This window comes from Simochromis diagramma, unplaced genomic scaffold (genome assembly GCF_900408965.1).
Source record: "Simochromis diagramma unplaced genomic scaffold, fSimDia1.1 OVJJ01000516.1, whole genome shotgun sequence".
Taxonomy (NCBI): domain Eukaryota; kingdom Metazoa; phylum Chordata; class Actinopteri; order Cichliformes; family Cichlidae; genus Simochromis; species Simochromis diagramma.
The window spans coordinates 644403-671133 of NW_024386938.1; the positions used below are offsets into that span (position 1 = coordinate 644403).

At 41.7% G+C, this 26731-nt stretch overlaps 3 protein-coding genes across 3 annotated transcripts in view; 1 reads left to right on the forward strand and 2 right to left on the reverse strand.

Annotated features, from left to right (window-relative positions):
• Positions 1 to 6229: 6229 nt before the first annotated feature.
• LOC120736856 lies at positions 6230 to 8487 on the reverse strand. The gene is made up of 2 exons (XM_040037191.1): positions 7358 to 8487; positions 6230 to 7204 (listed from the first exon to the last, which is right to left on the reverse strand). Exons 1-2 carry the CDS (start codon positions 8172 to 8174, stop codon positions 7047 to 7049), a joined length of 975 nt encoding a protein of 324 aa, XP_039893125.1. The 5' UTR covers positions 8175 to 8487; the 3' UTR covers positions 6230 to 7046.
• Positions 8488 to 10447: 1960 nt separating this feature from the next.
• Positions 10448 to 11753, reverse strand: LOC120736889 (E3 SUMO-protein ligase ZBED1-like). The gene is made up of 2 exons (XM_040037252.1): positions 11387 to 11753; positions 10448 to 10862 (listed from the first exon to the last, which is right to left on the reverse strand). Exons 1-2 carry the CDS (start codon positions 11557 to 11559, stop codon positions 10448 to 10450), a joined length of 588 nt encoding a protein of 195 aa, XP_039893186.1. The 5' UTR covers positions 11560 to 11753.
• A 1909-nt stretch (positions 11754 to 13662) lies between these two features.
• The window catches only part of mettl22 (methyltransferase like 22), a 21757-nt gene continuing 8688 nt past the window's right edge, over positions 13663 to 26731 (forward strand). Inside the window, exons 1-6 of the mRNA XM_040037248.1 lie at positions 13663 to 13872; positions 14358 to 14510; positions 15056 to 15230; positions 20713 to 20837; positions 25667 to 25707; positions 25981 to 26125. Of these exons, the coding sequence (XP_039893182.1) occupies positions 14405 to 14510; positions 15056 to 15230; positions 20713 to 20837; positions 25667 to 25707; positions 25981 to 26125 (592 nt within the window). The 5' untranslated portion in view covers positions 13663 to 13872; positions 14358 to 14404. The remainder of the gene's footprint in view (positions 13873 to 14357; positions 14511 to 15055; positions 15231 to 20712; positions 20838 to 25666; positions 25708 to 25980; positions 26126 to 26731) is intronic.

The following is a 26731-nucleotide window of genomic DNA, read 5'->3' on the forward strand; positions in this document are numbered from 1 at the left end:
GGCCAGGCGGCCCGGTCCGGGTCTTTTCTTTCTCTTTCTTTCACACGCCTGGTGGGCGGTGCCACCCGATCACAAGGGCTGGCGAGGCTTTCGGAGCCTGGGGAGCGGACACCCGCACAAAGGGTGGCCAGGCGGCCCGGTCCGGGTTTTTTCTTCTTTCTTTCACACGCCTGGTGGGCGGTGCCACCCGATCACAAGGGCTGGCAAGGCTTTCGGAGCCTGGGGAGCGGACACCCGCACAAAGGGTGGCCAGGCGGCCCGGTCCGGGTTTTTTCTTCTTTTCTTCTGTCTTTCACACGCCTGGTGGGCGGTGCCACCCGATTACAAGGGCTGGCAACTGTTTCGGAGCCTGGGGAGCAGACACCCGCACAAAGGGTGGCCAGGCGGCCCGGTCCGGGGCTTTTCTTCTTCTTTCTTTCACACGCCTGGTGGGCGGTGCGACCCGATCACAAGGGCTGGCAAGGCTTTCGGAGCCTGGGGAGCGGACACCCGCACAAAGGGTGGCCAGGCGGCCCGGTCCGGGTTTTTTCTTCTTTCTTTCACACGCCTGGTGGGCGGTGCCACCCGATCACAAGGGCTGGCAAGGCTTTCGGAGCCTGGGGAGCAGGACACCCGCACAAAGGGTGGCCAGGCGGCCCGGTCCGGGTCTTTTCTTTCCCTTTCTTTCACACGCCTGGTGGGCGGTGCCACCCGATCACAAGGGCTGGCAAGGCTTTCGGAGCCTGGGGAGCGGACACCCGCACAAAGGGTGGCCAGGCGGCCCGGTCCGGGTTTTTTCTTCTTTCTTTCACACGCCTGGTGGGCAGTGCCACCGGATCACAAGGGCTGGCAAGGCTTTCGGAGCCTGGGGAGCGGACACCCGCACAAAGGGTGGCCAGGCGGCCCGGTCCGGGTTTTTTCTTCTTTCTTTCACACGCCTGGTGGGCGGTGCCACCCGATCACAAGGCAAAAATGGCTTCATGTTGGCACCTTTAACTAAAAAGTGATCTAAATGTTTGTGAGTGATATTTCCATCTTTTTAAGTTTCTGCAATAACATCCGTAAACCCTGGTGATTGCTTATTATACAGGTTCTAGAACAGCTTTGTGATTATTCAAAACCTTTGAACACCTTTTCAATATTTTCTTTCATTCGCAGGATATGGCAATGTGCTGCACATAGTTGACCCAGACCTTTTGGACTATGCCAAGCAACTAATCTGTGAGAGGGAAGAGCTTTCACTGGTAGCAAACCAGGAATTCAGAGACATGTGCCAGAACATTTTAGAAAACAGTCAGTTTCCCTGCACACCTGATGGTTGCCCTGCTGCATACTTCATGCTAGTCCAAGAGCTCACAACTGCCCTGAACAGAAATGCAGTTCCTACACCTTCTACGTTTGCAGAGGCAAATGACATACATCTTTCTGAAGAGAGAGAGGATGGAAGGTGCACCAGTAAACATTTCTGACCAATAAAACCATACAACATTGTTAACATTTATTTATGCTTGTTTACAATCAACAGGTAATTTGAAAACTGTCTGACCAACAAAATGTACAATAAAATGTTGAAATAGAATTGACAAGGTGCCATCTTTCATAATGATTCAGTATTTCATTTACCACAACTTTTTTTTAACCCTAATGTAGAACATAATTAACACTGAAAGACTTTTGAACTGCAGACTGTAGCAACATTACCACTTGTAGCCATATCGGCTCGTAAGATCAAGGCCTGACTTGAGAAACTTAACGACATTAGATGCGGAAGGCCTTGAGTCTGGGTCATAGCTCACCAAACCACCAAGAAAACTGTGTTTGTCACTGAGATGTGATAGGGCATGTGGTGGGGTTTTGGTGGCCATTAGTGTAGCCAGTTCTCTTTGTTTTTTAACAATCCACGGAGCGGACTCCGTCAGGATCTCCAGATATGTGGCTCCGAGGGACCACATGTCTGTCTGGAACGAGGCCTCTTCAAACATCAGTATGCATTCAGGGGCCATGTAAAGATATGTGCCACCAGTTGGACCGATAGCCTGGGCAGTGAACTTACTTCCTTGACGAAGCAGTGTCTCTTATGTTTGCCATGCCCCAGTCTGTCAGGACTGCCTTCTTAGATGGGTGGTGAACCTATAAGGTATACATATGAGAACTTTCCAGGTTGTCTAAAATCTCACAAATGTTATCAAAACTGTCATTCCAAAGACCACAGCTCATAATTGAAAAAACAATAAACCTCAAAGCTTTTAGCACCCAGATCACCCAATCACTGCAGATTTATTCTGAGATTGTTTATTATACCCAACATTAAAATTAATACATTGCATAATGATCAAACACGGTTTTATAGTCCTGTGCATTTTTTATCACCATTCCATTTAAGAAAGTGGTACAGACTAATAAAATAATAGAAACTTTCAGTTTTTAAAGCCTAAACTGATTACAACATGTTTGGGAATTTTGTAGGTGTGCAACAACCAACATATTTTGGGGACTATTAAAGAAACAATGTAAGGCTTCTTACTTTTAAAAAATCCTTTATATGAATATGCCAGTACATTTGAAAAATGAGAAACTGTTGTGTTTAATAGACTGAAGAGAATAAAGTTAAATAAATAATATACTATTTTTATTTTGATCTTCAAAAACAAAGTAAAGAAAAATAAAAATAACCCTAGAGATGACCCTACATTTTCCTCCTTCCTTTGCTTGGACTGGCTTTTCTTTCTGCCTCTCCCTGTTTCAAATTCAGCTGAGCTGGATGTTTCTGGATGGAAATCCTATGAACACATTCAGCCAAGATATACTTTTTGCAGGGTGCGCTGTGAAAAGATCCACATTTATGACAATGATAAGAAATTAATTGGTCTGTTCAAGATGAAGCCATAGCCTTACTTGAGGCTGTAGTAGTTTCTTGGCTTTACCAAAGGCCTCTGCTGCACCTGTAATGGATGAAGCTGAAAGTTAATCAAGCTGATCCACAGCGAGTTCTATATTACAAGTGATCTTAAAGCAAAATAATTGGGGTTTTCTTACTGAGAAATTCATTGCCACGTGTTGAAGTAGTGTCATCTGCAATATAAATAGGGCAGTGATGTGAAACGTGGTTTATAGAATTCTACTACAATCACAGACTACTGCACAGTCATCTGCTTTCAAAATGCATTGCATCTATTAATAAAGTGGTTAGTCAATCATAACCTGCTAAGCATATCATGTTAAATAAAGGAGATTATTTTACATGTTGTTCAAAAGTATCAAAACCTACCTGATTTTTCTGCTGTCAGGAGCTTTTTTATGTTGTTATCAAAGCCTTTTTGGGTAATCTCACCTTCAAGTAAAATTTTAAAAGGGTAAGTAGTTATAGATTGACTGTAGGAGCCAGATCCTACATGACTATCTAATTTTTAAATTGCAATAAAGTCTTTTAATTTTGTGAGAAATTTATCTTTTGTCTTTTTTTTTTTTTTTTTTTTAAATCGGGCACTCCGACAATATCATAAAGTAATAACTATATACGTCTGTTAACATGCATATTAATGAAGAGAAGTAAATAGGAATACCATACAATGTTAAATAATTAAAGCACGATATTGTTCTTTGCAGTTAAAAAAATGAACTTGCAAGCATTACAAAAACATTTAATAAAGTGTTTGATTACCATTTTCAAGGTGTTTTTTCAGCTGCTCGTAAGCTTTCAGCTTGTCCATTTGCTGAAATGTATACAAAACAATTACTGAACAGTTTAAATTTAAATCACGTTTCACCACTGTCGCTAGCTAGAATGAATTAGCCAGACAAAAATAGTACTGATTTGGTTTCGTACAAAACTAGCTTTCCTTCTCTGATATGTAACTTTCACAACATAACCGCAACTTAATATAACACAACTGTGGCAAAAATATGAACAAAATGGGAGAAAAAGTTAAACTTACCTTTCTCGTTAGGAGCCTGAACCGCGGTAAAACTCCAGTGAGGTCAATGACCTTACGCTCTCCCACTGTCACACGTTGATGACGTATTTGGAAATCAATTCGGGTGGGACATGACAACAGCGCCACCTGCAGGAAGATTTTCTCTCTGTCTGGTACCTTGTGTTCTGATACCTGACAACTTTTTTCCTGACAACTGAGACCTGACAATTTTTTGTCTGATACCTGACAACTTTTTTCTTGAGACCTGACGATGTCCTAAAATGTACACCGTAGTCCTGTTTGAAATGGAATGAGAGAAGCTGGTTATTTTGTCATATGTCCAGGAGCAACATTCAGGTAAAAGTGAAAGAACAAATGATCCGTCAATAAAGGATTATGTTGGATCAGTGTTTCAATATTTAAATCTTTTATTAGATTTACATTTGGTTTGGTTATTTGCCTTTTGGCTGAAAATACACTGAGAGAGGACTTTTTTTTATTAGCGATCTCCATAGTATTTTTTTTTCATATTAATGTAATTTTTTCATCTAATTGAATACAATCTATTTGTGTATGATTGTCAGTCCCAAGTAGACTTGTAGTCAAGACCGCCTAATCTGAGACCAAGACAAGACCAAGACCAGAGGGTATCGAGACCAAGACAAGCCCAAGACAAGCCCAAGACCAGAGGGTATCGAGACCAAGACAATAATAATAATAATAAACTTTATTTATAAAGCACACTTAAAAACCAAGGGTATGCCAAGGTGCTTAACAAATAAGATAGAGTATAGGAGGAGGATAATAGAAATAGGACCAAAGCAAGTACTAAGCATGCAAGCAGATAACTGTCACTGATACATAGGAAAGCAACAGGTACAGAGCAAACAAGAATTTAAATGAGCAGAAAAGTGCATGATATAAAATCATAAAAGAAATATTAACTAGAGGGAAAGGCAAGATTGAATAAGTGGGTTTTTAGTCGTGATTTGAACAGTGCAATGGAATCAGATGCGCGGAGGTCGAGAGGAAGGGTATTCCACAGTACCGGGGCAGCCAGGGCAAACGCACAGTCACCCCGGGACTTCAGTCGAGATCTGGGCTGGGTCAGAAGTAGTTGAGTGGCAGATCTGAGTGTTCTAGCAGGAGTATGTGGTTTGAGAAGTTCACTAAGATAACTTGGCGCTAATTTATTAATAGTTTTGAATGTAAGGAGTAATATTTTAAATTTAATACGATACTTTATGGGCAGCCAATGCAGGCTAGCTAGGACAGGGGTAATATGGCAAAATTTCCTGGTACCAGTCAAAAGGCGGGCTGCTGCATTTTGGACTGTTTGCAGTCTAAGAAGAAGAGAGGAGGGAAGACCGTAGTACAAGGAGTTACAATAATCCAACCTGGAGGTCACAAAAGCGTGAATAAGCCTCTCCAGGTCCTCGTGCGGAACATAATGCCTAGCCTTAGAGATAAGGCGCAGTTGGTGGAAGCTAGATCTCACTACAGCAGACACTTGCTTATCGAGTTTGAGCGAGCTAGCCAGCAGTGCACCCAAGTTACTGACATAGTCACAAGAAAAGCTAGCAAAGGAACCCAGGGCAGCACAGAGTTGGGCACGAGGGATTTTACTGTTGAACACCACAATCTCAGTCTTCTTATCATTTAAAACGAGGGAATTACTCAGGAAACATTCTTTGACCTCCCGCATGCATTCTTGAAAGTAGTGCAGGGACACAGCAAGTTCGTCAGTAAGCTCAAAATAGATCTGTATGTCATCGGCGTAACAGTGGAAGGCGATATTGTATTTTTCAAAGATTGCGCCCAGAGGGAGCAAATACAATGGGAAGAGAATAGGGCCTAAAACTGATCCTTGAGGTACACCGCAGCAGACTGGAGCGGAGGAAGAGGAGAAGGTGCCCAAGTTAACTGATAAGGATCTATCAGCAAGGTATGATTTAAACCAGTCGAGGGCAGTGCCTCTAATACCCACAGTGTACTCAAGTCTTAGTAATAAAATGTTATGGTCCACCATATCAAAGGCCGAAGAGAGGTCCAGTAAAACTAGGACCATAGAGCGTCCAGTATCAGTGATTACAAGAATATCATTAAGAACTCTGACCAACGCTGTTTCAGTGCTATGCAATGGCTTAAAGGCAGATTGAAATTTCTCAGCAATATTGTTCGTGTCCAAGTACGCCTGGAGCTGGGAGAGAACTTGTCTCTCCAGGATCTTGGACAAGAACGAAAGCTTAGAGATCGGCAAGACCAAGACCAGAGGGTATCGAGACCAAGACAAGCCCAAGACCAAGTCGAGACGAGACCAAGACCGAGACCAAGTTGAGGCGAGACCAAGACCGAGACCAAGACCGGGACAAAAAAAAACCTAACTTTTGTGTGCTTTTGAGGGCTGACATCATGGTACTGACTGGCCCCAAAGTCATCTGACAAAACAGCGATCACCTCCAACAACTGTCTAAAGAATGGGAAATATGTAACTGGTTAATGGATTAGGCCTGTCAACACAAAGTGATATGCAGATGTTATTTAAAAGTCAATGGTCACATTTATTTAGTCAAACAACACCATTTTAAGTAAAATTCTGTAATCAAACAATATAAAGACATGTGCACACCTCACATGAATCAGATGCAAACTACAAATATTACATACCAATACAAATTGTGCATTAATAAGAATAAGAACAAGTGCTTAAAAGATTCTGGCATCTTGATGTCTTCAGTGGCATGAGATTACAACACACTGCCAATGAAATCAAGCCTGTTGTTCAGTAGGGCAGGAACAATAGAACACAGACATTATGAACAAATAACAGATATCTTATGAACAAATATATAATGAACAAACAGCATATTTTCAGAGAGGAGGGAGAGAAAACAGTTCACATTTTAAAACAGTGATTGATTGCACTTCAAGAAAACTAAAGATTGCAACATCTTATAGCCTAGTCATGCGCGGTGGGGTCTCATTAGAATGCCTCCTCTACTAAAAACCCTCTCAACTGGGGCAGAAGAGGCAGGGACAGAGAGGACCTTCAAGGCAACATTGTGTAGACTGGGGAAACGCTCTTTGTTTTTTGACCAAAAGGTGAGTGCATCACAGTCATTTATGCTGTCTAGGTACTTGCTTATTTGTGCATCAGTGCTCCTGGCTTTTGCTGCGTTGCAACCTAAATGCCTTGTAACGTGAAAGAAGATGTTGTTTTGGGGGTGGCGCTGAGTCACTATCTGATAATTCTGTGTCTTCTTCTGTTGGTGCTGCAGGTGCATCTCCATCTGCCTCTGTGATCAAAAGGTCTGGAAAAGGGTGCACACACACACACACACACACACACACAAAGACAGGATTAGACAGGATGCTTCTAATGATGCTATAAAACCAAAGAGAGTGATATTAAGTGGAACAACAAAAACAACAATAACAATAAATTATTATTATTATACAGTCACCTATTAATGACTTTTTAAGGTCATCTCTGAACCTCCTCAGTGCTGGTCCGGTTTCACCATTTTGGACATCTAAATCTACCCAGGTCAGTCCAAACTGGGGGTCGAGCATGGTGGCAAGGAAGTAGATCCGATGGCTAAACGGCTCTTCTGGATCCTTTTCGTCCATGCAAATCTGCCTGAAAATTCCAGAGAACCGTTTCTCTAAGGATCTTTTCAGTGCCCTGACTATAGTTACGACCTGGGGCATTTGTACTTCCATCTCTATAAGATGATTCTTCAAGTCCAGAACAGTGGGGACCACCATGCTAATAGTCACCTGATGATCACCTTCTGTAAGGTCTGTTGCCTCAGAAAAGGGCTCAAGCAAAGCACAAAGGTCTTTCAGCTGAGCCCAATCTCGAGCTGATAACACTAAATTCTCTGTATCGCTGCACATTTCAGTGATGGCCCCGTTGTCAAGTGTGATCAGAGCCTTTAACTGTCTGTAGGTGCTATTCCAGCGGGTGTTGTTTCCTGCTGGGATGGACTTATTGGAGCCAAAGTGTGCCTCAAACCAGTCTTTGTGGTTACTACTGCTGTGCAGCAGGTTTGTAAACTTGCTGGCTTTGGCAATGGCTCTAGCTATTGCCTTTACCTCTTTCATCCCATCACTGATTACAAGTTGCACCGAGTGGGCGAAGCAAGAAAGACGTTCACCCGTTGACCATGGATCAGAATCTTCTGCATCCTCCCACATTGTTTCATCATCGAGGTCATCACTGCTGTCACCTTCAGGGTGCTCTACTTCTGGCATCCTGACTTTAAAGGCCCACTTCATATTGGATGCATTATCCGTCAGAATGTAGCTTATTTTATGGCCAATGCCATACTCCTCAACTATGTTGTCAAATGCTGAGGTGATTCGTTTGCCGCAGTGCTTCCCTGTGAAACGCCTACAGTCAAGCAAAAATGATTGTAAACTGTAAGAGTCCTTGTTCTTGCAGGTGTAAAGTGTAGAAGTAAATTTAAATCTAATTTGATATACAAAGAGGTGTTTACAAAGGTTATAAAGCTAGTTATGTAGCTATTTGGTGTTTACGTGTTTTGATATTTACATGTTTACATGTTTGAATGTTTAGACATGCATGTTCAAACCAGTAATAAGCAGAGGTGGGACCAAGTCATTGTTTTGCAAGTCTCAAGTAAGTCTCAAGTCTTTATCCTCAAGTCTCAAGTCAAGTCTCAAGTAATGTCAGGCAAGTCAGAGTCGAGTCTCAAGTCACTGGTGTAAAAGTCCGAGTCAAGTCACAAGTCTGAAACTTTGAATTTCAAGTCCTTTCGAGTCTTTAAAAAAAAACGAAAAAAAGCATGTTGCAGTTATATGCTAAATGTAAATATTAGACCATGTAATTTTTAAATCTGTGTTTTTCTCAACACATGACAAAATAGTGAACTTAGAAAATATACACAAATTGTGAAATTGCACCTCTTTAAAATGCAGCTCAATTAAACCTAGCTCCAAGAATAATTTTCACCGACAGTTCTGAGATAAGCTGCATGTTATTCTTGGATGCGGTTGTAGGACCGGCTTTAAAATCGCATGACAAAAATATCATACATATCATACATATATAAATAAATGATTTTTTTTTTTAAATATCATTTAAAAAAAAAACTGCATCACCAACGTAGCCTGGAAAACATTTGCTAGTTAGATGAAGTCAGCTATCTCATCGTAGCATATTTATATGCATATTTATAATTACACGGTTCTTGGAGTGAGCGCATACACTCGTGAAGTTTTGTAACTTCCGGTCACTGCAACAAGCCCAGGTACAGTTTACCGACGGATGGGTACAGGACCTTGAAATGCACCGTGTAGAAAGTAAAGACCATCGTACGTATCATAAGTTTACCAGTCTCACAAATTGTCGTCATAAATACACATTCGTTAACCGTTTATTAATAGGACCTTTGAGCTCAACGGTAATTAATTAGCAGTGGAAATAATTTCTGGTACCCATCACAGAAATGTAGCAGTGACAATAATATTGTATGCTGTAATCGCACTGGGCAATTAGTGATACAAAACAACTGTTTTATCCTGTGAATAAAAGTATATGTTTTTGTCAGTGTACCATGGTAATAACAGAAGCGAAACGCAATATTGTGTCAGGACAATTTACTATTTATGCACAATAAATAAAGGAGCATAGCGCAACAATTTCTGTTCAGCGCCAGACTTGCTTGTAACCTATATCACCAATTATGTTATGAAAATGACGCATTAACTACAACAGCAGACTGACCTTCGTGTAAATGCTTGGAGCAGACTAACCTGTGAGCTGGAGTGTTCTGGGACGTTATAATTGGTCTTTGAATGGCTGCAATCCAGTCGCCTCTTTGTTACTTCGGAAACATGGCTCGAACAATTTCTCTTCAACGACGTAATCCGATAACAACCGATCTCTTTACCCGTCGGCTTCCCGTGGCTGTCATGCGACCGGCTATTGCAGTTAATAATACAACAGCTTCTTGACATGTTTGTGTTTCTTTTTATCGCTGTATAACTGATTTCAATTGAAAGCCTGCGTGTGCTAGTACCGCTTGCCACGAGTTCCCAGAATCCTTTGCGGTTCTACCCGTGAATGACGTCACATTTTCAATCTCTATATAATATGCATGTTAAATTTTATATTTGGGGTAAAATATCAAGTCTTTTCAAGTAAACCGGTTCAAGTCCAATTCAAGTCCCAAGTCATTGGTGTAAAAGTCCAAGTCAAGTCACAAGTCTTAGAACATTTTTTCAAGTCAAGTCTGAAGTCATAAAATTAATGACTCGAGTCTGACTCGAGTCCAAGTCATGTGACTCGAGTCCACACCTCTGGTAATAAGTATGTGTTATATCTACCTGGTTGTTTTCCCTGTTTTGATCTGAGTGTAAGATTTCCTGGCTTCTGAGAGGCCAGTGAAGTATTCATGAGGGCGGCACACAGGAAGTGTGGGTTGTTGTTGCGGTGTGCTGAGAGTAAAGAGGCTGCTAAAAAGTTATCCGTCTCCATCTTGCTGTTCCTAATTATTCAGAGAGATTCCCAACCATCTAGTGAACCCTCACGTTACACAGGCAACATGAGCAGTAACTCCCAGGAAAGTACGAAGCCTCCGGTCAGACCAGAGGTCTGTTGTTATTGCTACATTTGGCTGGACTTCCAGGGCTTTGATTATGTCACCCTTCACTTTAGTGACAAGGTGAGGTATCAGCTTCTCTGTCAAGGTGGTCCTAGACACAGGAGTGTATTTGCTATCCAAGACATTCAGGAAGTGTCTAAAATGTGGATTCTCAACGATAGACAGGGGGAGAGAGCATCCAACTATAAGGTCCTGGAGGATGGACTGGGTGATGGCCTGTTGCCTGGGTGAATTTGGGGAAAATAAGTGGATGCTTGGAGCAAACAATGATAATTGAGGCTGTGTGGGATTGACCGCTATCACTGATGTTGCAGATCCTGCTTTGTACTCCAAGTACCTACAAAACAGGGAAATAGGAACCTGTACAACATCCATTTCTATTCAACCACAAAACTACTGTATCTTACAAGCACAATAATTTTAAACCTATCAATGAGAGCTGTTAGCCGAGCAATGTTATAGGGACACTCTTGAAACGCCCGTCCTTACTTACGAGTCAGCAACCACATAAATATGCCCATTAAAGTCGACAACAAACCACCAGCCCTTAAAGTGCTCACTGAAATGGTTTCGATATATTTCTGCTCAATGAATTCACCAAAATACCTAAAGTTAGTGAAAACTGTTTAAGTAGCGGATAGCCACTGCTAGCGCTAGCTACCTGTACATAGCATGTAACGCAACGTTAAGTTAAAGTTAAGTCTGCAGGGACGGTTGCAAAAAAACTGTCCCTACATAATTTATAACGCTTGAAGAACACATTATAAATAACAATATTACATAAACATGACCTGGTCCTCTGAGGTTGGAAAGGTAGTTAGAAGAGTTTAAAGATGGCTAGATGGCTACTGGCTAGCTTACCTTTGAGGGTGTTTGCGCTCCAGGTGCCTGGTGAAGGTTGAGGTAGTCCCGGCTGTCTCGGTCAAGGAGACTTTGCAAAACCTGCACTTTGCCGAATGCTTCTTTTTTGCATTTACCGAAAACTCTTTGTGTTCTATGAACGCAAACTTTATGACAGACGAAGTCGCTGACATTTCTGTAACTTACTGACCGGGCATACTGCTCAATCTAATGGGTTGCATTTAGTTGTATTTGAAGGGCGTGGAAGGCGAAATAATAAAATACCACAATGTGGAGGGATTTGAGCGTGGCTGAGCCACTGTGTGTCGCTGTGTGAGAGCTGAGCAGCGAAAGGAAATTAAGTGACTCAATGGGAGTCGACTATTCTGATTCACTACAAAGCGCTCTCTAAGCACGGCTCTTAGAGCTAAAGCTTTAGCGCATGATACATTATCGAACGTTACGTTGTGTGTCATGGATACTGTTGACTCCAAATCTCCCAACCACTATGTTGATCTGAGACAGCAAGACCGAGACCAAGACAAGACCGAGACCGAAGTCCGTCGAGACCAAGACAAGACCAAGACAAAAGTCCGTCGAGACTAAGACGAGACCAAGACCACGTAAAAGTGGTCTCAAGACCGGTCTCGAGACATCCAACTCTAGTCCCAAGAGGGAGAAAGTACAAGGTCAGGGAGAACCAGATAAGGAAACAGATAGGGAACAGTGACAGGCAAAACAAACTGTTAACTTGCTTGAGAGAGTTGATCACCAAAAAGTGATAGACAGATTTGCGAACCTCAAGGTGAGGCGACGTAGGTTAAAATAAGATAAAAAAAATCTGCAGAGCCATAGTAGTATCTGCAGTAAAGATCTTTTCATACATTGTACCATAGGCAAAGTTGCCTCCAGTTTTTATAATTTTTCTATCAATATTTTGTACATTTGTACATTTCAAGGACTCTATTTTTGGAGTGTATTTTTATGTATCTGTATTGTATTATACACACACATTAAAAGTGAATCTCTGTCCAAAAAATGCACTCAGTTTACTTTTTACTCACTATGAGCATCATTCATTATTCTCCCCCAGTAATTAAGGTTAGGATATTTTTTTTATTCCAATCCATTCTTCTTTTGCAGCATTTAAATAACCTTTATCTGATTTGATGGTTTTGTTACAGACTGTTACAGTGTTTTTCTTTTCTTTCACAAATGTGGGATTAAATTGTGTTAAAATGTACAAAACAGTGATGTCATGTTTTGTGACGAGGACCCAGGCACAGAGAGACTTGATGAATTTAAGACTCTTATGATTTAATAAAGAAATTTGCAGACTTGCACAGAGATGCTAAAATTATGATGACTGATAATGGAGACGAGGACAACAGACGACGAGGACAGGGAGGAACAGGTTTAAATGCACCAAGGAGACAGTCAGAGGGAACTGGAGACATTTAAGGATGCAGGGACTGACAGAGACAGGGAAGTAGTCTCATCGTGACGAGTAAAGTTGATCTTGCCTGGCTGAGCAGCTCTCTGGGTGCTCAGCACCCCCAAAGCTCTGATCCTTGAATCTCCCCTGGCACTTGATGTTAAAACAAGAAGCTGTATTTGCTTTGGAGTACAAAAAGTTGCTCCTTTTAATGAAATGCTAAGAAAAACATTAGAAATATGCTGTCTTTGAATTATCTTTAAGCTACGACTGAATTCTTCTGAAGACAAGTTAGACACAACATAGCCTTAAACAGGAAAACTGCTAGAAGACAAATTACTTCATTCATGCAATCTAACATTCGATCATTTGGTAGTTAGTGCTGACCTATATGTGTAACCTTCCCGTCCATGTGTATGCTTCATTTTGTTTCCACTGGATTCCTGAACTTATTCCTCGGTGATGACATGAATTGAAACGGTGACGTCTGCAGTAAAGTGTGAGTCCAATTAAAGCTTAATAAATAATTTGGTCACATAGACACGCTTGCTCCGTCTCTGACACACTCGCACAAAAACACTTATAGCTACTGTGCCAGCTCTTCTACTGAGTAAAGAGTCGCATTGCCTTTTAGATTTTTGTTTCTTTTTTGTTTTGTATATATCCCTTAGGTTGCTTCAGCAGTTGGTTGTAATAATTTAAAGCCAGCTTGTTATTATTGTGCCTCTGTTTAAAGAGAGGGAGCGACACACTGAGAGCAGGTCTGCAGAGATCTGAGCAAGAACAAACGCCAACGACTGAGTGACAGGGGCTCTGTGTGTGTGTGTGTGTGTGTGTGTGTGTGTGTGTGTGAATCATAGCAAACACTGAAAGGCATTTCTTGGACGCAGTAATGAGTTTTGTTTGCTCAAAATAATTTTCCCCTCAAAATGCAACATTTGTGCTTGCAACAATTATTTTACACGCACAAACAGAAACGACGGTATAGAAACAGCAGATGGCGCTACAGGCGCGGGGGGAGGGTTTCCATCCGGGTCAACTGTCGTGGCCGTTTAGCACAGCGTCGCTGCTGGTGAGTTAACGTCACCCCTCCCCATTTTTAAAAAAATAAATAAAGTAAATGTATTTTAGAAGTGCCGTGTCCAGACAGCAGGGATCCAGTTCTCGGGTTGAGCTCGCCTCTCAACAGCTGCTGTACGTGACGTCCTAATGTTATGCCCGTTTGTGGTCATCGGCAGGCCTCTTCATCACGTTTCTTTACGTGATCTCCATCTTTCCCAGTGTGACCGTGGGCAGCGTGGCCTGGTCCCCTCCACCTCAGCAGTCATGTGCCGCTGCTGTCAATGCAAAGCATTAAGTTTGAACCTCAGTCTCTCTGGTTCTGTTCACTCTGTGAGAAAGCTGCCTGTCAGTAGTGTCCACCCTCGGCTGCCGTGAGCATGCCAGCTACATTTGATTAGGTTTGAACGGCTGCTCTGGGGCTCGGCTCAGTTTCCCTGTCAGAGTTAACCAGAGCCTGTTAACCCTGCTTTGTCTCTAAACTCGCGCTTCTTTCAGGTGAGCAGGTGACTGATCTTCAGTTCCAGCATTAGATTTGATCATCCATGCAGGAAATCAGTTTCCAGCATGAGACTGTGCTGTCAGATGTTCACATGCTCCGTCCCGGTGGACGCCACCTTATGACACACCTCAACAACGTTGGTCAACCTGGTGTGTATAATGATGTCACTGTCACAGCGTCATAATACTGAAGCTGTAGGTTGTTGTGACTAGAATACGTTTCCTGTTAAACTGTTTTTGTTCTCCCAGAAGTTTCAGCTCATTCTGATTTTTTTATAATTAGTGAAAAACAATCACAAAAAGAAAACATGAAAACTATTATGAAAGTGTTTGGAGTGATTTTAGTCAAACTGCCCGTCCTCAGTGGCAGTTCACTGTTCATTGTGCTTTATTTTTGCTGCTGTGTACAGAATCTGTTGTCCACAACGTGACAATGACCAAATCAGTGTTTTTAATATAATTATAATATGTACATGTTTTAAATGACAAAAAGGTAAAGCATTACTCACTTGTTTGTGACAGTTTTGTACTTGGTAATTGATCGAAGCTGCTAAGATGAAGACCTGAGCGAAATAAAATGTCAAAATTGTCATTTGAAAATTAAAATTCAAAACATGTCAAAATGCAAATCATCTGATTGTTAAACTTGTACTGAATATGTGTTTTTTCAGTATGTATACTTGTGTACTTTTCAGTCTTCGTGTCTAGGTTCGTGATCCTGGCAGAAAGATGTGACGAGCCAGGGAGTGCCTTAAAACATGAAAGTGAAACCAGCCAAACAGTCAAACAAGCCACTGAAGAGCCTGATGGAGAGGACAGAAAAGTAGAGTCGCTCTTGGATTTCGATGGAGATCTTGACATAATACATCGGTATGCAAAAACATTTTCTCAGTCAACTATTATAAGCTGCTGGTTTGCTTGGGAAGGGTGTCATACAGGTTAAGACCATCCATATACTATTTCAACATCTTCAGATCGTTTGTTTTATTAATGTGTTCATTATCATTGTGTAGAGTGCAGCAAATGTTACAAACCTAGTAGAGCAACTTCATCTTTACCTTAGAAATCGGTGTGCAGAGACAGATTCATAAGTTGTGTGGAAGAAGAACACAAAACATTAAATTAATTAAATAAACATTAAATAATCAAACATTAAACTCAAACTCCGACCCATCTGCTTATTACTGCTCAACTTGCTGCGTGGACTCGGTGGTGCTCCGGGCGTTGTCACTGTGGGCCCTGAATTCACTTTGTTGGGTTATGTGGAATGGGGGTGACTGCTGAGCCGGTTGTTTGCTGGCTTTCTCCTTCCAGGGATAGTCTTCTACCTGCTGGCCCTCCCTCTCCCCACTGTCTCATACAACACATCACTCAACATGTAAAGTGTGAGTGAGGGGGGGTCGTGGGTTGCGTAGGTTGTAGCGTGTAGGGCCATTCACGTGGCTGTGCTGGCTGCGCTGCGCGCTAACCCGCCCCTCCTTTTTAATTGCTCCGTAGTCATTACAGTTCAGCACACAGACTGAACAAGTCACCTGGATAAGTGAGGAAACTTTTCTCCCACTGAAAACTTTGTCTGTCTTTTGTTTTAATCCATTCATCATCATCATCATCATCATCAAACCAGAATGTCTGTATTACATAACAAAGGGAGAGTATATGGTCTGCAGTTCCAATTGAAATGCACAGAATGAGCTGTGTTTTTCTTTGTTTTTGCTTCAGAAGGACATTTTAGATATATTGTTCAAACCGTGTCAGCTCAATTTTTATAAATTTGGTGTAAGATGATATTCCTGTTTTGCCTTTCAGGAAATAGTTTGTTGGTGAAACAGTTTCTTTAAAAAAAATTATTCTTAGATTTCTTGACATCCTTTGGATTGACACTGTAGGCCTAGATGTTGATTTACTGTTATATTTTTGTTAGAAATGCAAATTATTTGTGTAGTGCGTCAGTGAAATATGATTTTGAAGGATTTAAAGTGTGTTTAGGAGAGTTGTTCATAATCTAATAATCACTAGCATCTATTAAAGCAGACCATACATTCTCTCAAACCACACTTTGCAGAACAAGGACCGACTCTTGAACATGATGTCCTTATTATTCCAGTTTATCTTCTGTGTGATGACAACTTGGAACACACAGTAGATTCCATCATACCAGTGTTTGTTTGTGGAAGTCTGCTGTGTTTGGTAGAACTTGGTGCTTTTAATAAAGACATTTCTGGGATCTCATTTCCCCCCAGTCTATCAAAGTAGTAGGCTTTGTTAAGAAAGAAGGGTCCAATCACACCATGTACTTCTAATGGTGTAGATTTATACATACAACACACAAAAGTACACACTGAGAGGTGTAGTGAATCCAGGTGTTTCAGTTGCTTCCATGGTGACAGGTGTATTAAATCAAGCACTGGGGCACGCAGACTGCTTCTACAAACATTCGTGAAAGAATAGATCACTCACAGGAGCTCAGTGAATTCCAGTGTGCTACCATAATAGGACGCTACCTGTGCAACAAGTCCAGTCAGGAAATTTCCTCGCTACTAAATGTTCTACAGTTAGCTGTTAGTGGTATTACAGCAAAGTGGAAGCGATCCGGAACAACTGCATCTCAACCACGAAGTGGTAGGCTTCGTAATCAGAGAGCAGGGCAGTGGGTGCTTGGCCATATTTTGCTCTTGGTTTGCCAACTCGCCAGAATTTACCGCTTCAGACATCCAAACTTCATGTGGCGTTTAGATTAGCTCGAGAAAAATGTGTGGAGTGGGTTTCCATGGCTGAGCAGCTGCATCTAAGCATTACATCATAAAGTCCATAAAGATATGGATGAGTGAGTTTGGTGTGGAAGAACTTGACTGGTCTGCACTGACCTGACCTGAACCTGATACAACACCTTTGGGATGAATTAGAGTGGAGACTGTGAGGCAGGCCTGCTTACCCAACATCAGTGCTTTGTAAGGAAGCTTACCAGAATAAAACCTTACCAGAGGAGTCGAGGCTGTTAAAGCTGCAAAGGTTGGTTTGACAACATATTAAACCCTGTGGATTAAGGATGGGATTGGGTTGTTTGTGAAGGATCAGTGACACAGAATGTGGCAGCCACAAGGTTAAGTCTGGATGGCCTACAAGCTCATGTTAAGTGAGAATTTCTTCCCAGCTGCTGCTACTGTTTGCAGGAAGGCCTGTTGGCTCCTGTTGGCCCTTTTTGTCCACTGTTGTCTGTCATGTTCAGTCGGTTCCCTCCCACGTGTCACCGCTGACACTGGAGCCTCTCCCAGCATACTTGGGTATCTACTGGCAGCAATATGACGTCATACGCAAAACATTTCTTTGTCACTTTGGAATGAATCGGATTGCTGCAATGGTTTTCAGAGAGAAGGTCTTACATCTGATGCGATCTTGGAAAAACAAAGCAAACCAAAACTAAATTGCAGGATCCACTTTATCCTGAAAAATAAAAAAAAATGTTGCTTTCTGGTGAAACTTGTGCCAATATGGTGTGGGGGCCACTTGGGAACTTCAGGTGGCATGCATAGCTGCATTCACTGCTTCTTGCCTTAAAGGCTTACTGATGCTCACATGGTCTGAAATCAGACGTAGGAGTCACCTTGACCTTTCATTTCCCCCACATCAGATTTACTGGCTGCCCACAATTACTCCAGGATATCCCAGTTCTGGAGAGTCTGGTGTCAACTGGCAGTAATATTTGCTGTCAGACGGGTCCTAAACACCTCATTGCAATGTTTTACCCCTGGAATGTCAGTTTCTTCCCAGTGTTTGTATCGTTGCACTAATTTTAGTCATGGCCGCGATTGCTTTGTTCAGTTTTGGAAAGAGAAACATGTATTCTATGAAAACAGTTTTGTCCAGTCAGAATTAGGACGGATGGAAACTTGAGGCGACTGTTGTTGTGATTTGGTGCTATATAAACACAATGAGTTGAGTAGAATTACCCTGGCTGCACAGTTTCCTGCATCTCTGTACCATTTTTATCAAACCCCACTCATCAGCTCCCTCGGACCCTTGTGCTGTAAGATGTAGTGAGTTTGTTTCTATGTGATCAGATGTGTCTGTGTGTCGCTGTGCAAGCTTCACCAGTTCATCACAAACAGGAAACTCAGCAGTCTGTTGGAATCTCCACTCACACGCATACAGCACCGGATCAGGTTTAACCATCTGCAACATTTCGTTCACTCGTGTTAAATCAAGCAATCTCTCCCTGACATGATGGCAGTCAACTAGGTTACATGTCTAATCTTAACCCAACAAGCTGAAAGGACAGATGACAACAGAATGTTTCAAAGATCCATATAAAACACCATTGGCTTCATGTAGTATTGTTCAATCATTAGAAAGCATCTTACAATTTTATTACCCACTAAGTGTATTGACTGGTAGCACCAGAGGCTACTAAATAGTCAACCTATTGTCCTGCAACCTGGAGAGTTACCCCTCTATCAGCAGTTGCTGAACTCAGCATTTAAGCTTTTCATTTTTAACAGTGATGAGAGACATGGCCATGTTCATGACCATAAGCTAGTCTTCACTGCATGTGTGTGTGTCTGTTAGTAGGCAGGTTAGTGCATTGTATGTGTGTGTGTGTGTGTCATCATCTTCTTTTTGTTGCTATGCCGAGGACCATTCTCTCTCTCAGCCTCCAAGTCAGTTGGCCTCAGTCTCCTGCTTTTCAGGACAGTCCTTAACCCAGTGTTCATGTGTCCCAGCACTAAAAATAGCCTTCATTGGTCCTCCAGGTTCTCTTCTGCTGCTGTCACTACTCCCACATCCTGCATTGCTTCATGGTTGTGACATGTACATTGTCAGTTTTTCTTCAGCTTTCTCTTCCACAACCATTTTAACTCCACGTGTTGCACATGTCAAACTCAGTCTTTTAAAGTCCATTCACACACAGTGATTTTGAAGCCTCTGATTTAGAGGACAGCTCTCTATCCATAGTAGAGTTTGTATATGCTGCTGCTCCTTTAAGGTCGAGGGCAATGCCGCTATCTGGCCACCTGCTGTTGACTCTTGATGTCAATGAAGTTGCCGGCTGGGGGAGTTTGGTTGTCGCTGAAGCTTGTTTTCCTGGGTCATCTGGCATCGAAACCAAACCGACTGTCTGAGAAACATTGAAAGAAGGTTAAAACCTTTTCAATATCAAAGGTTTTAGCCATTGTGTGAGTACAGTCTTGTCTATGGGAGTGAAATGTGGTTGGGAGTGAGATTCCCACCATCATGTAGGCACCAGCTTGATAATAAAGCATGTTGTACCCTTGAGCAAAGCTTGCAGTCAGTTGTTTTCTCGTCTTCATACACTCTGTGTTTGTAGAAGAAAGTTACAAATACATATCAACACTACACAGGTTAGATGAGGTGAGAGACAAACACCACACATCTTCAGCTCTGTCTTGTGTCAGTGATGTGTCGTCATCTGGTTTGTTGTAGTCAGTAGACTTACATTAGTTTATGTCAGCTCACTAGTAGAACCAATAACTCGGGAGCCTAAGGACACTCAAACTAATAATAAGTTTAAAGTTGAATGAGTTTTATGTTAAGAAATCTACTTCAACAACAGTTTCCCGTCTATCCCCGGCTGCTGAACAAATTTAAACTTTTTAAAATCATGCAAAATGCAAAACGCTGTGTCTGTAATAAAACCGCTGTAACTTCAGAGGTGATGTTCATAAGTTGATTAATGGTTTTCTTTCGTTTTTGATGTACTGCAGAATATTTTTATAAAATCCCAGGCCAGGAAAATCACCTTCATGTTTTTCTGTTTTATCTTCAGCTGCTTTGACACAAAGGCCTCTGCTGTGATGCTCACACCTTTGATAAAGTCTGGAAAGTGTCAGCTTCCTTTTAATAGATACAAAAATATGTAAATGTACCGATCTGAATTATAATATTTCTGACTGTGTGAGGCAAAATTTCCCAGATTCAAATCGAATTGAATCGAATTGAATCAAATCGTGGATGGAATCGATTCTAGAAATCAGTGACGATACCCAGCCCTAGTTACTGGTTCTGTTCTGTGAGCTAACTTAAACTAATTTATGTCAGTTTTTGAGAGCAGAGCTCCATGGTGTAAAGTAGCCTTCATACATGTAATGTTTCTTTTCCACTTTAAGATGATTTAAGAATAAAGGGCTTTGTTTAAAAAAGAAGAGTATTCCTTCAGTAATTATTAAAATTCCAAAAATAGCAGACCTACACTAAGACAAAAGAAATGTGCAGCTGTTCACATATCTGTAAGTAAAATGCTGTAACTTTTCTGGAGAATTAGCAACATAAAAATGAAAAATGCAGCTTAGTTATTGTTTTTTTCTGTTGATGAATGTGATATTTTGTTATTTCTCAGACCTCGGCCAAACCTTACAGAGGGCAGCAGTCGGGACTGGACTCGCCCAGTAGTTCTCAAACAGTCTAATGATGCAATGGAACAAGAAGAAGAGGGTCACTGGTTAAAAGATGTTATAAAGATTGGTAAGAATCTTGATTTTATATTGTTTCTTTAAAAAAAACCTCATATTATAAATATTATTATTGTTATCATGAGTGCAGATAGTAGAAAAAATTGTCTTTGTATGGTAATAGAATTTGTAATTTAAAGAAAAGAGCTGTCCACAAAAGAGGAGCATGACATGTACCCAAAGCTGCAAAATGGAAGTCAAGGGACAGTATTCAACCAGCAAATACTGCAAACAGAGAAAAAGTCTAAAGCTAGTTTAACAAAACTGCTCTGTTGCGTCACAGTGGGCTCGTCACAGCAACACAGGCAGAGTAGATGATAAATGCTCTGGGACTTCAGGCCTGCCTGGTGGAATACAGTCTGGCAGTGCAGCTGAAGGGAAGCCTGGCAGAGCAGGTGTAAAGGTGACTTCAGGTGTGACTGGCCAGACAGGATCAGAGAGGTGCAGCCTGCTGGAGGCAGTAAGCAGCTACACTGCTACATGCACAGAGGATGCCACTGTGAGACCATCACTGCATGTGTCGAAGAGAAACCCTGGATTACCAGTGAGGTGCGCTCACTGCTGACAGCCCGAGATGCAGCTTTAAGTGCAGGGGATGAGAGTGCGAAACGCACTTTTGCAGAGAGAGTCCAGGAACACCTCTGTGAGACAGGAAACATCAGCATAGTGCTGTGAGCAAAGAAACCAGTTGTATCCTGTCTGAATGATACCATCCCGTCGCATTGACAACAATGCTGATAAAGTGTTTTGAATGGCTCGTGGTCACCTGTCTATGCGTGTGTGTGTGTGTGTGTGTGTGTGTGTGATGGGGGTGCATTTGTGTGACCTCCTGCTCACCAAAAGGATCATAAAAGCAGGAAGCTTACCACACAACAAACAGATCTTTCAGATAGCATGTATCTACAATAAAACCTCCCCCAGCACCAGTGTCTGGAGAGGTGGTCAGAGACAAAGGAATGTCTTTGATCCTACAGTTTGAAACAATGTAGAGATGGTAAGCATAAAAACATTGAACAATTCGCTTTAACATACCTCCTTTTTTTATTTTATTCTTTTGTAATTTTATTTAAACTGCACTTAATTTTGTTGTACTTGTTACAAAGAAAATAAAGATATTCTGATTACTTTAAAGTTTTTACTTACTGATCATTCGCACACATTCATTTACTTATTTAACTGTAAACTTTAGGTGAGGACTTAATAGTGATACGTCTGGGATGGATGAGTGTAGGGAGGGTTTGCATATTGTTTGTGTGTGTGTTATCATATTTGTTGCGCCTGGAGAAACGTCTCTTCATTTTGCTTGCACTACAACTGTATGCACAACAAATTGACAAAAAAGCTTGATTTGATCTCTAAGGGAGAGCCCAGCTCTCACTTCACCACAACAATTCAGTACAGGATCCGCATCACTGCCGACACCACCCAAATTCATCTGCCAGCAATGTTCCCTCTAATGTTTCATGTGTGTGAGCGAACACACAAACTCCCTGAGCGTCTCTTGGACCACTGTGAGCAGCAACAGACGTGTGCACTGTGGTCACGCCAGCATCGAATCCATCCAAGTTACATGTTTATTAAAATAATCAAATTACAGCATTTACATGTATGTTAGACGACTTTTAATTAACTGCTTTAGCCCACTTACAATGAAAATGTAAAATAAATCTTGTTCATGTCCTTTGTAGCATGTTAACACTATTGGAAGTAAAAATTACTCCAATTTTGAAAAGAAAACTTTCTCTTTTTTTTTCTTCTTTTTTTTTTTTTTATAAAGCTCTGACTTGTATTCTGAGTCTGTGGTCTGGGAGAGAGTCCTGTAACTCTGTCTGCAAAATACAGTAAATAATGACCAATGTTGGGCAATTAATTATATAGTTACTTCTTCAAAAAAGTAACTGAGTTATGCAAACAAAGTTTTTTGCAGCTGTTTACCTAAAAATGCAGCCAAGGCGTTTTTTTTAAACAAACATTTCAAACTATTTACAGAACAATCAGCTGTTCTGCATCAAATCTGATGCCACACAAATTATTTGTGCCACTCCAAAAATAATTTCTGTCCACTATGAGATGAAGGAGAACAACAGCCTGATACCTGCAGGCCTGACAGCAGCAGATGTATCACTGCTGTAACACCTGTAACACTCAGCAGGCGCCTCATTGTTCTGACACACACAACAAAACTATTGACTACACTACACACTCACTACACGCTAACTACACGCTAACTACACGCTAACTACACGCTAACTACACACTAACTACACAAGATTTGTGGTAAACGTCGCAAATCTCTCACATCTCAAACACGCCGTCCCTCCTAAAACTTCCCCCCTTCCTAAACAACTAAATGCCATGTTTTGATTGGTCGACATGGTACATTTTTCCACCAATAGGAAAGGCAGAGGGGGTGGGGTTTGTTTTTGCTCACAGGCTTTCGAGCGTTTTCCTTATAAAACGCCGTTTTTACCGTTTCTTCCCGCAGTAAATATAAACAACGACAGTATTCAGGAAGAAAACAAACATTGCAGATATTTTATCATAACTCTGGTTTTACGTGGCCGATCAACACAATTTAAAAACTGGTATAAAGTCCACACTTTTTCCGTCAATTGTTCCGTCTGTCCTGCTCACATCTCCAATGGTTGTACACGTTGTCATTAACGTGGCTTCACTCCACATCAGCCGCTTTGCTCGCTAAAACACCGGTGTCGCACATAAGGACGCTGTCATAGCCTGTCAGCGACGTTGATTAGCTGCGTATATACGAATGTGAATCGCATCATTGGCTGGACTGTGGGATAAGGTGGCATCATTCCCATATGGGAGCAGCCAGTCACTGACTAACACAGCAAAACAGAGTTGTTAAAGTATTAATTTTAATTTCAATTCAGGTTAGATTTCTTTTTGTGAGCAACACATATTTTCTGTGCGCAGAGACGTGCCAGCAGTGCGCACGTGCGCAGCTTAGAGGGAACATTGTCAGCCAGTCTCCAGTTAATTAAAAGTCGTCTAACATAAATGTAAATGCTGTAATTTGATTATTTTAATAAACCGTAACTTGGATGGATTCGATGCTGGCGTGACCACAGTGCACACGTCTGCTGTTGCTCACAGTGGTCCAAGAGACGCTCAGGGAGTTTGTGTGTTCAGACACATGAAACATTAGAGGGAACATTGCCCCTGAGATATTTGTACTCCACTTGGGCAGTAACTTGTTCCTCACCCAGAGTGAGCACTCCACCCTGTTACAGCTGAGAAACTATGGACTTGGAGGTACTAATTCCCATTCCTGCTGCCTCACCCTCAGCCGGACACTTCTCCAGTGCAGGGAGGAGGTCACCACCTGATGAAGCTAACACAATATCACCATATCATCTGCAAAAAAAATGAAAGGGAAAAAACCAAAATGAAATCCTGAGTGGAGACCCTCCACCACTCGGCTACACCCAGATATTCTATCCATAAAAACTATGAACAGAACTGGTGACAAAGGGCAGGCCTGGAGGAGCCCAACACGTACCAGTAATGAGTTTGACTTACTGCTGGGGACACAAACCAAGTCTCGCTACAGTTGTGTAGGGACTAATGGCCTGTGTGTGGCCAGATACCCCATATACTGAAGCAACCCCCACAGTATACCCCAAGTCCACAAAACACATGTAGACTGGTTGGACAAACTCCCTCGCACCCTTCAATACCCTGGGAAGGATAAAGAGCTGGTCCAGAGTTCCATGACCAGGACAAAAACCACGTTGTTCCTCCTGAATCTGAGATTCAGCTTTGAGCTCTCCTCTCCAAACTGAGAAGTTTGATCCCTCTTTAGATAGAGCACACCCTCCGGTCCCCCCTGCACCACCCCAGACCTCCCCGCGACGTTGCACAGACATGTCAGCCAGGGCAGCCCTACAACCTCCAGAGGCTTCAGGAACTCGGGGCGAATCTCATCCACCGCACGGGCCCTGCTACTGTACAGCTGTTTAACCACATCAGTGACTTTAAGTTGTCCCTCTTCCCCAGACTCCACTTCCCTTTTTTGATTACCCACCAAACTCCTTCCACTCCCGGGTTTTGTTTCCTCTGGACTCCCACAGGCTAAAATTTGATCATCTTCCTCCTTCTTTTAATCACATTTTATACTTGATTTTATTCTTTAAAGGTAAACTACTTTTATTTCCAGTTTGGCATCAAACTTGTTCAATACTCATTGTACAAACTGGATAATGGAACAGGCTCATGCTCTGGGCCCCTCACGTGTAATGCACATCTTCATGTAAATGACAATAAAATGTTTTCACCTGGTTTAGACAGCATCAGCTGTTAGAGAGCAAACTCACACCTGTCAACACACATTTGAATTCATTTAAGTAGGACAGTGAAAATCAGAAATACCATTAAAAGACATGTTTGTAACTCTAGAACTTCAGCAAATTGCAAATGAATTATACTTCATACACAGACCAGCACCTGCACATTTTTTTCTTTAATTTAAGACTAAATTAATTAAAAAAAATAAAAATGAATAGTCTGACATCCTAGGTGATAAATAGACTGGACAGGTCCTTGTGTAGGACTTTCTACTCTGTTCAAACACTTTCTACTACAAGCCTCTTTAAACTCATATTCACTGTTTGTTTTTCTGCTCCATCTCCTGAGCCCATGCTGTTCACTCATTGACAGAGCTGTTTATTAAAACAGCTGCTGGATACAAACACACAAACTTTATCAGTCAGTTGACAAAGGAAGATGACAGTAGTGTCATAACAGGGTCATGTCCACAGACCTGGAGACACGAGGAGAGTTTTTGGATGTGTTTAATAAATGTGTCCAATCTATTCACAGAGCACACGATGGCCACACCCATGGAGGATGTTGGCAAACAGGTGAGTTTATTCAACCCGGCCTGGTTTGAGTCTGACCCGCAGCCCTGTGCTGCATGTCTCCCCCTCTCTCTGTTTCCTGTCAGTCTCCACTGCATCTATCTGTTAAAGCCAGAAAATAAATTGGATTAGACGGACTTTTTGAAAATTGTCTACATCCACTAGTATTTATCTTATATTAATGGAAGTGTATTCCTGAAGTATACCATGAAATTCTTTGCATAATCAGTTGGAGTCAGATACAGCATCAGCTCATGTCTTCTTTGCTCACGTCAGGTGTGGCGTGGGGCATTATTCATGGTGGACTTCATCCTCTCAAACCCAGTCATGTTCAGAGGAGCTACAGTCCTAGAACTAGGAGCAGGGACAGGCTTAACCAGCATCATCACAGCAACCATAGCTAAAACAGTCTACTGCACAGGTACGATACCTTGAAGCACGTACTCTTCTGTTGTTAAACTTAAACACTGCAAACAACATTTACAAAGTAACAGCAACATATCGGATGCTGAGTGCTCGTACTGTGGGCTTTGTTTTGTTATCCAGTGAAAGGAAAATAAAGATTGCAAACAAGGAGATGGGGGTTAGTGAAAACCACTGTTAGCTGCTGTGGGCAGTGCAAACTTACCTAACAGTTCGTTCTTATTTCACACTCTGTCCAGGACTTACCGTATTTTCACGACCATAAGGCGCACTGTGCTAAAAGGCGCAGTCTCAGTTATGTGTGCCCTTACTGTATTTAACACACACATAAGGCGCACTGGACCATAGGGCGCATACAAGTACCGTATGCGTATTTAAAAATAAAGCGGGAGCAAACCTGAATTCGGTACCTTACTCACATTTCTATTGCCGGTAATCGTCATCATCAACAACACACAAGTGTGCATATTTAAAAATAAAGCAGGAGCAAAACTGAGTTTGGTACTCACATTTTTATTACCAATAATCGTCATCATCAACAACACACAAGCATACAAGTGTGCGTATTTAAAAATAAAGCAGGAGCAAAACAAAGTTTGGTACT

What these genes read in the sequence shown, in the direction of transcription:
- LOC120736856 (XM_040037191.1), bottom strand. Translation starts at nt 8,174, where the DNA reads ATGAAGTGGGCCTTTAAAGTCAGGATGCCAGAAGTAGAGCACCCTGAA. An exon ending in CCTTAAAAAGTCATTAATAG is followed by an intron (nt 7,205 to 7,357) that starts GTGACTGTATAA and finishes ACCCTTTTCCAG; the next exon opens with ACCTTTTGATCACAGAGGCA.
- LOC120736889 (XM_040037252.1), bottom strand. Translation starts at nt 11,559, where the DNA reads ATGTCAGCGACTTCGTCTGTCATAAAGTTTGCGTTCATAGAACACAAA. An exon ending in GAGCGCAAACACCCTCAAAG is followed by an intron (nt 10,863 to 11,386) that starts GTAAGCTAGCCA and finishes CCTGTTTTGTAG; the next exon opens with GTACTTGGAGTACAAAGCAG.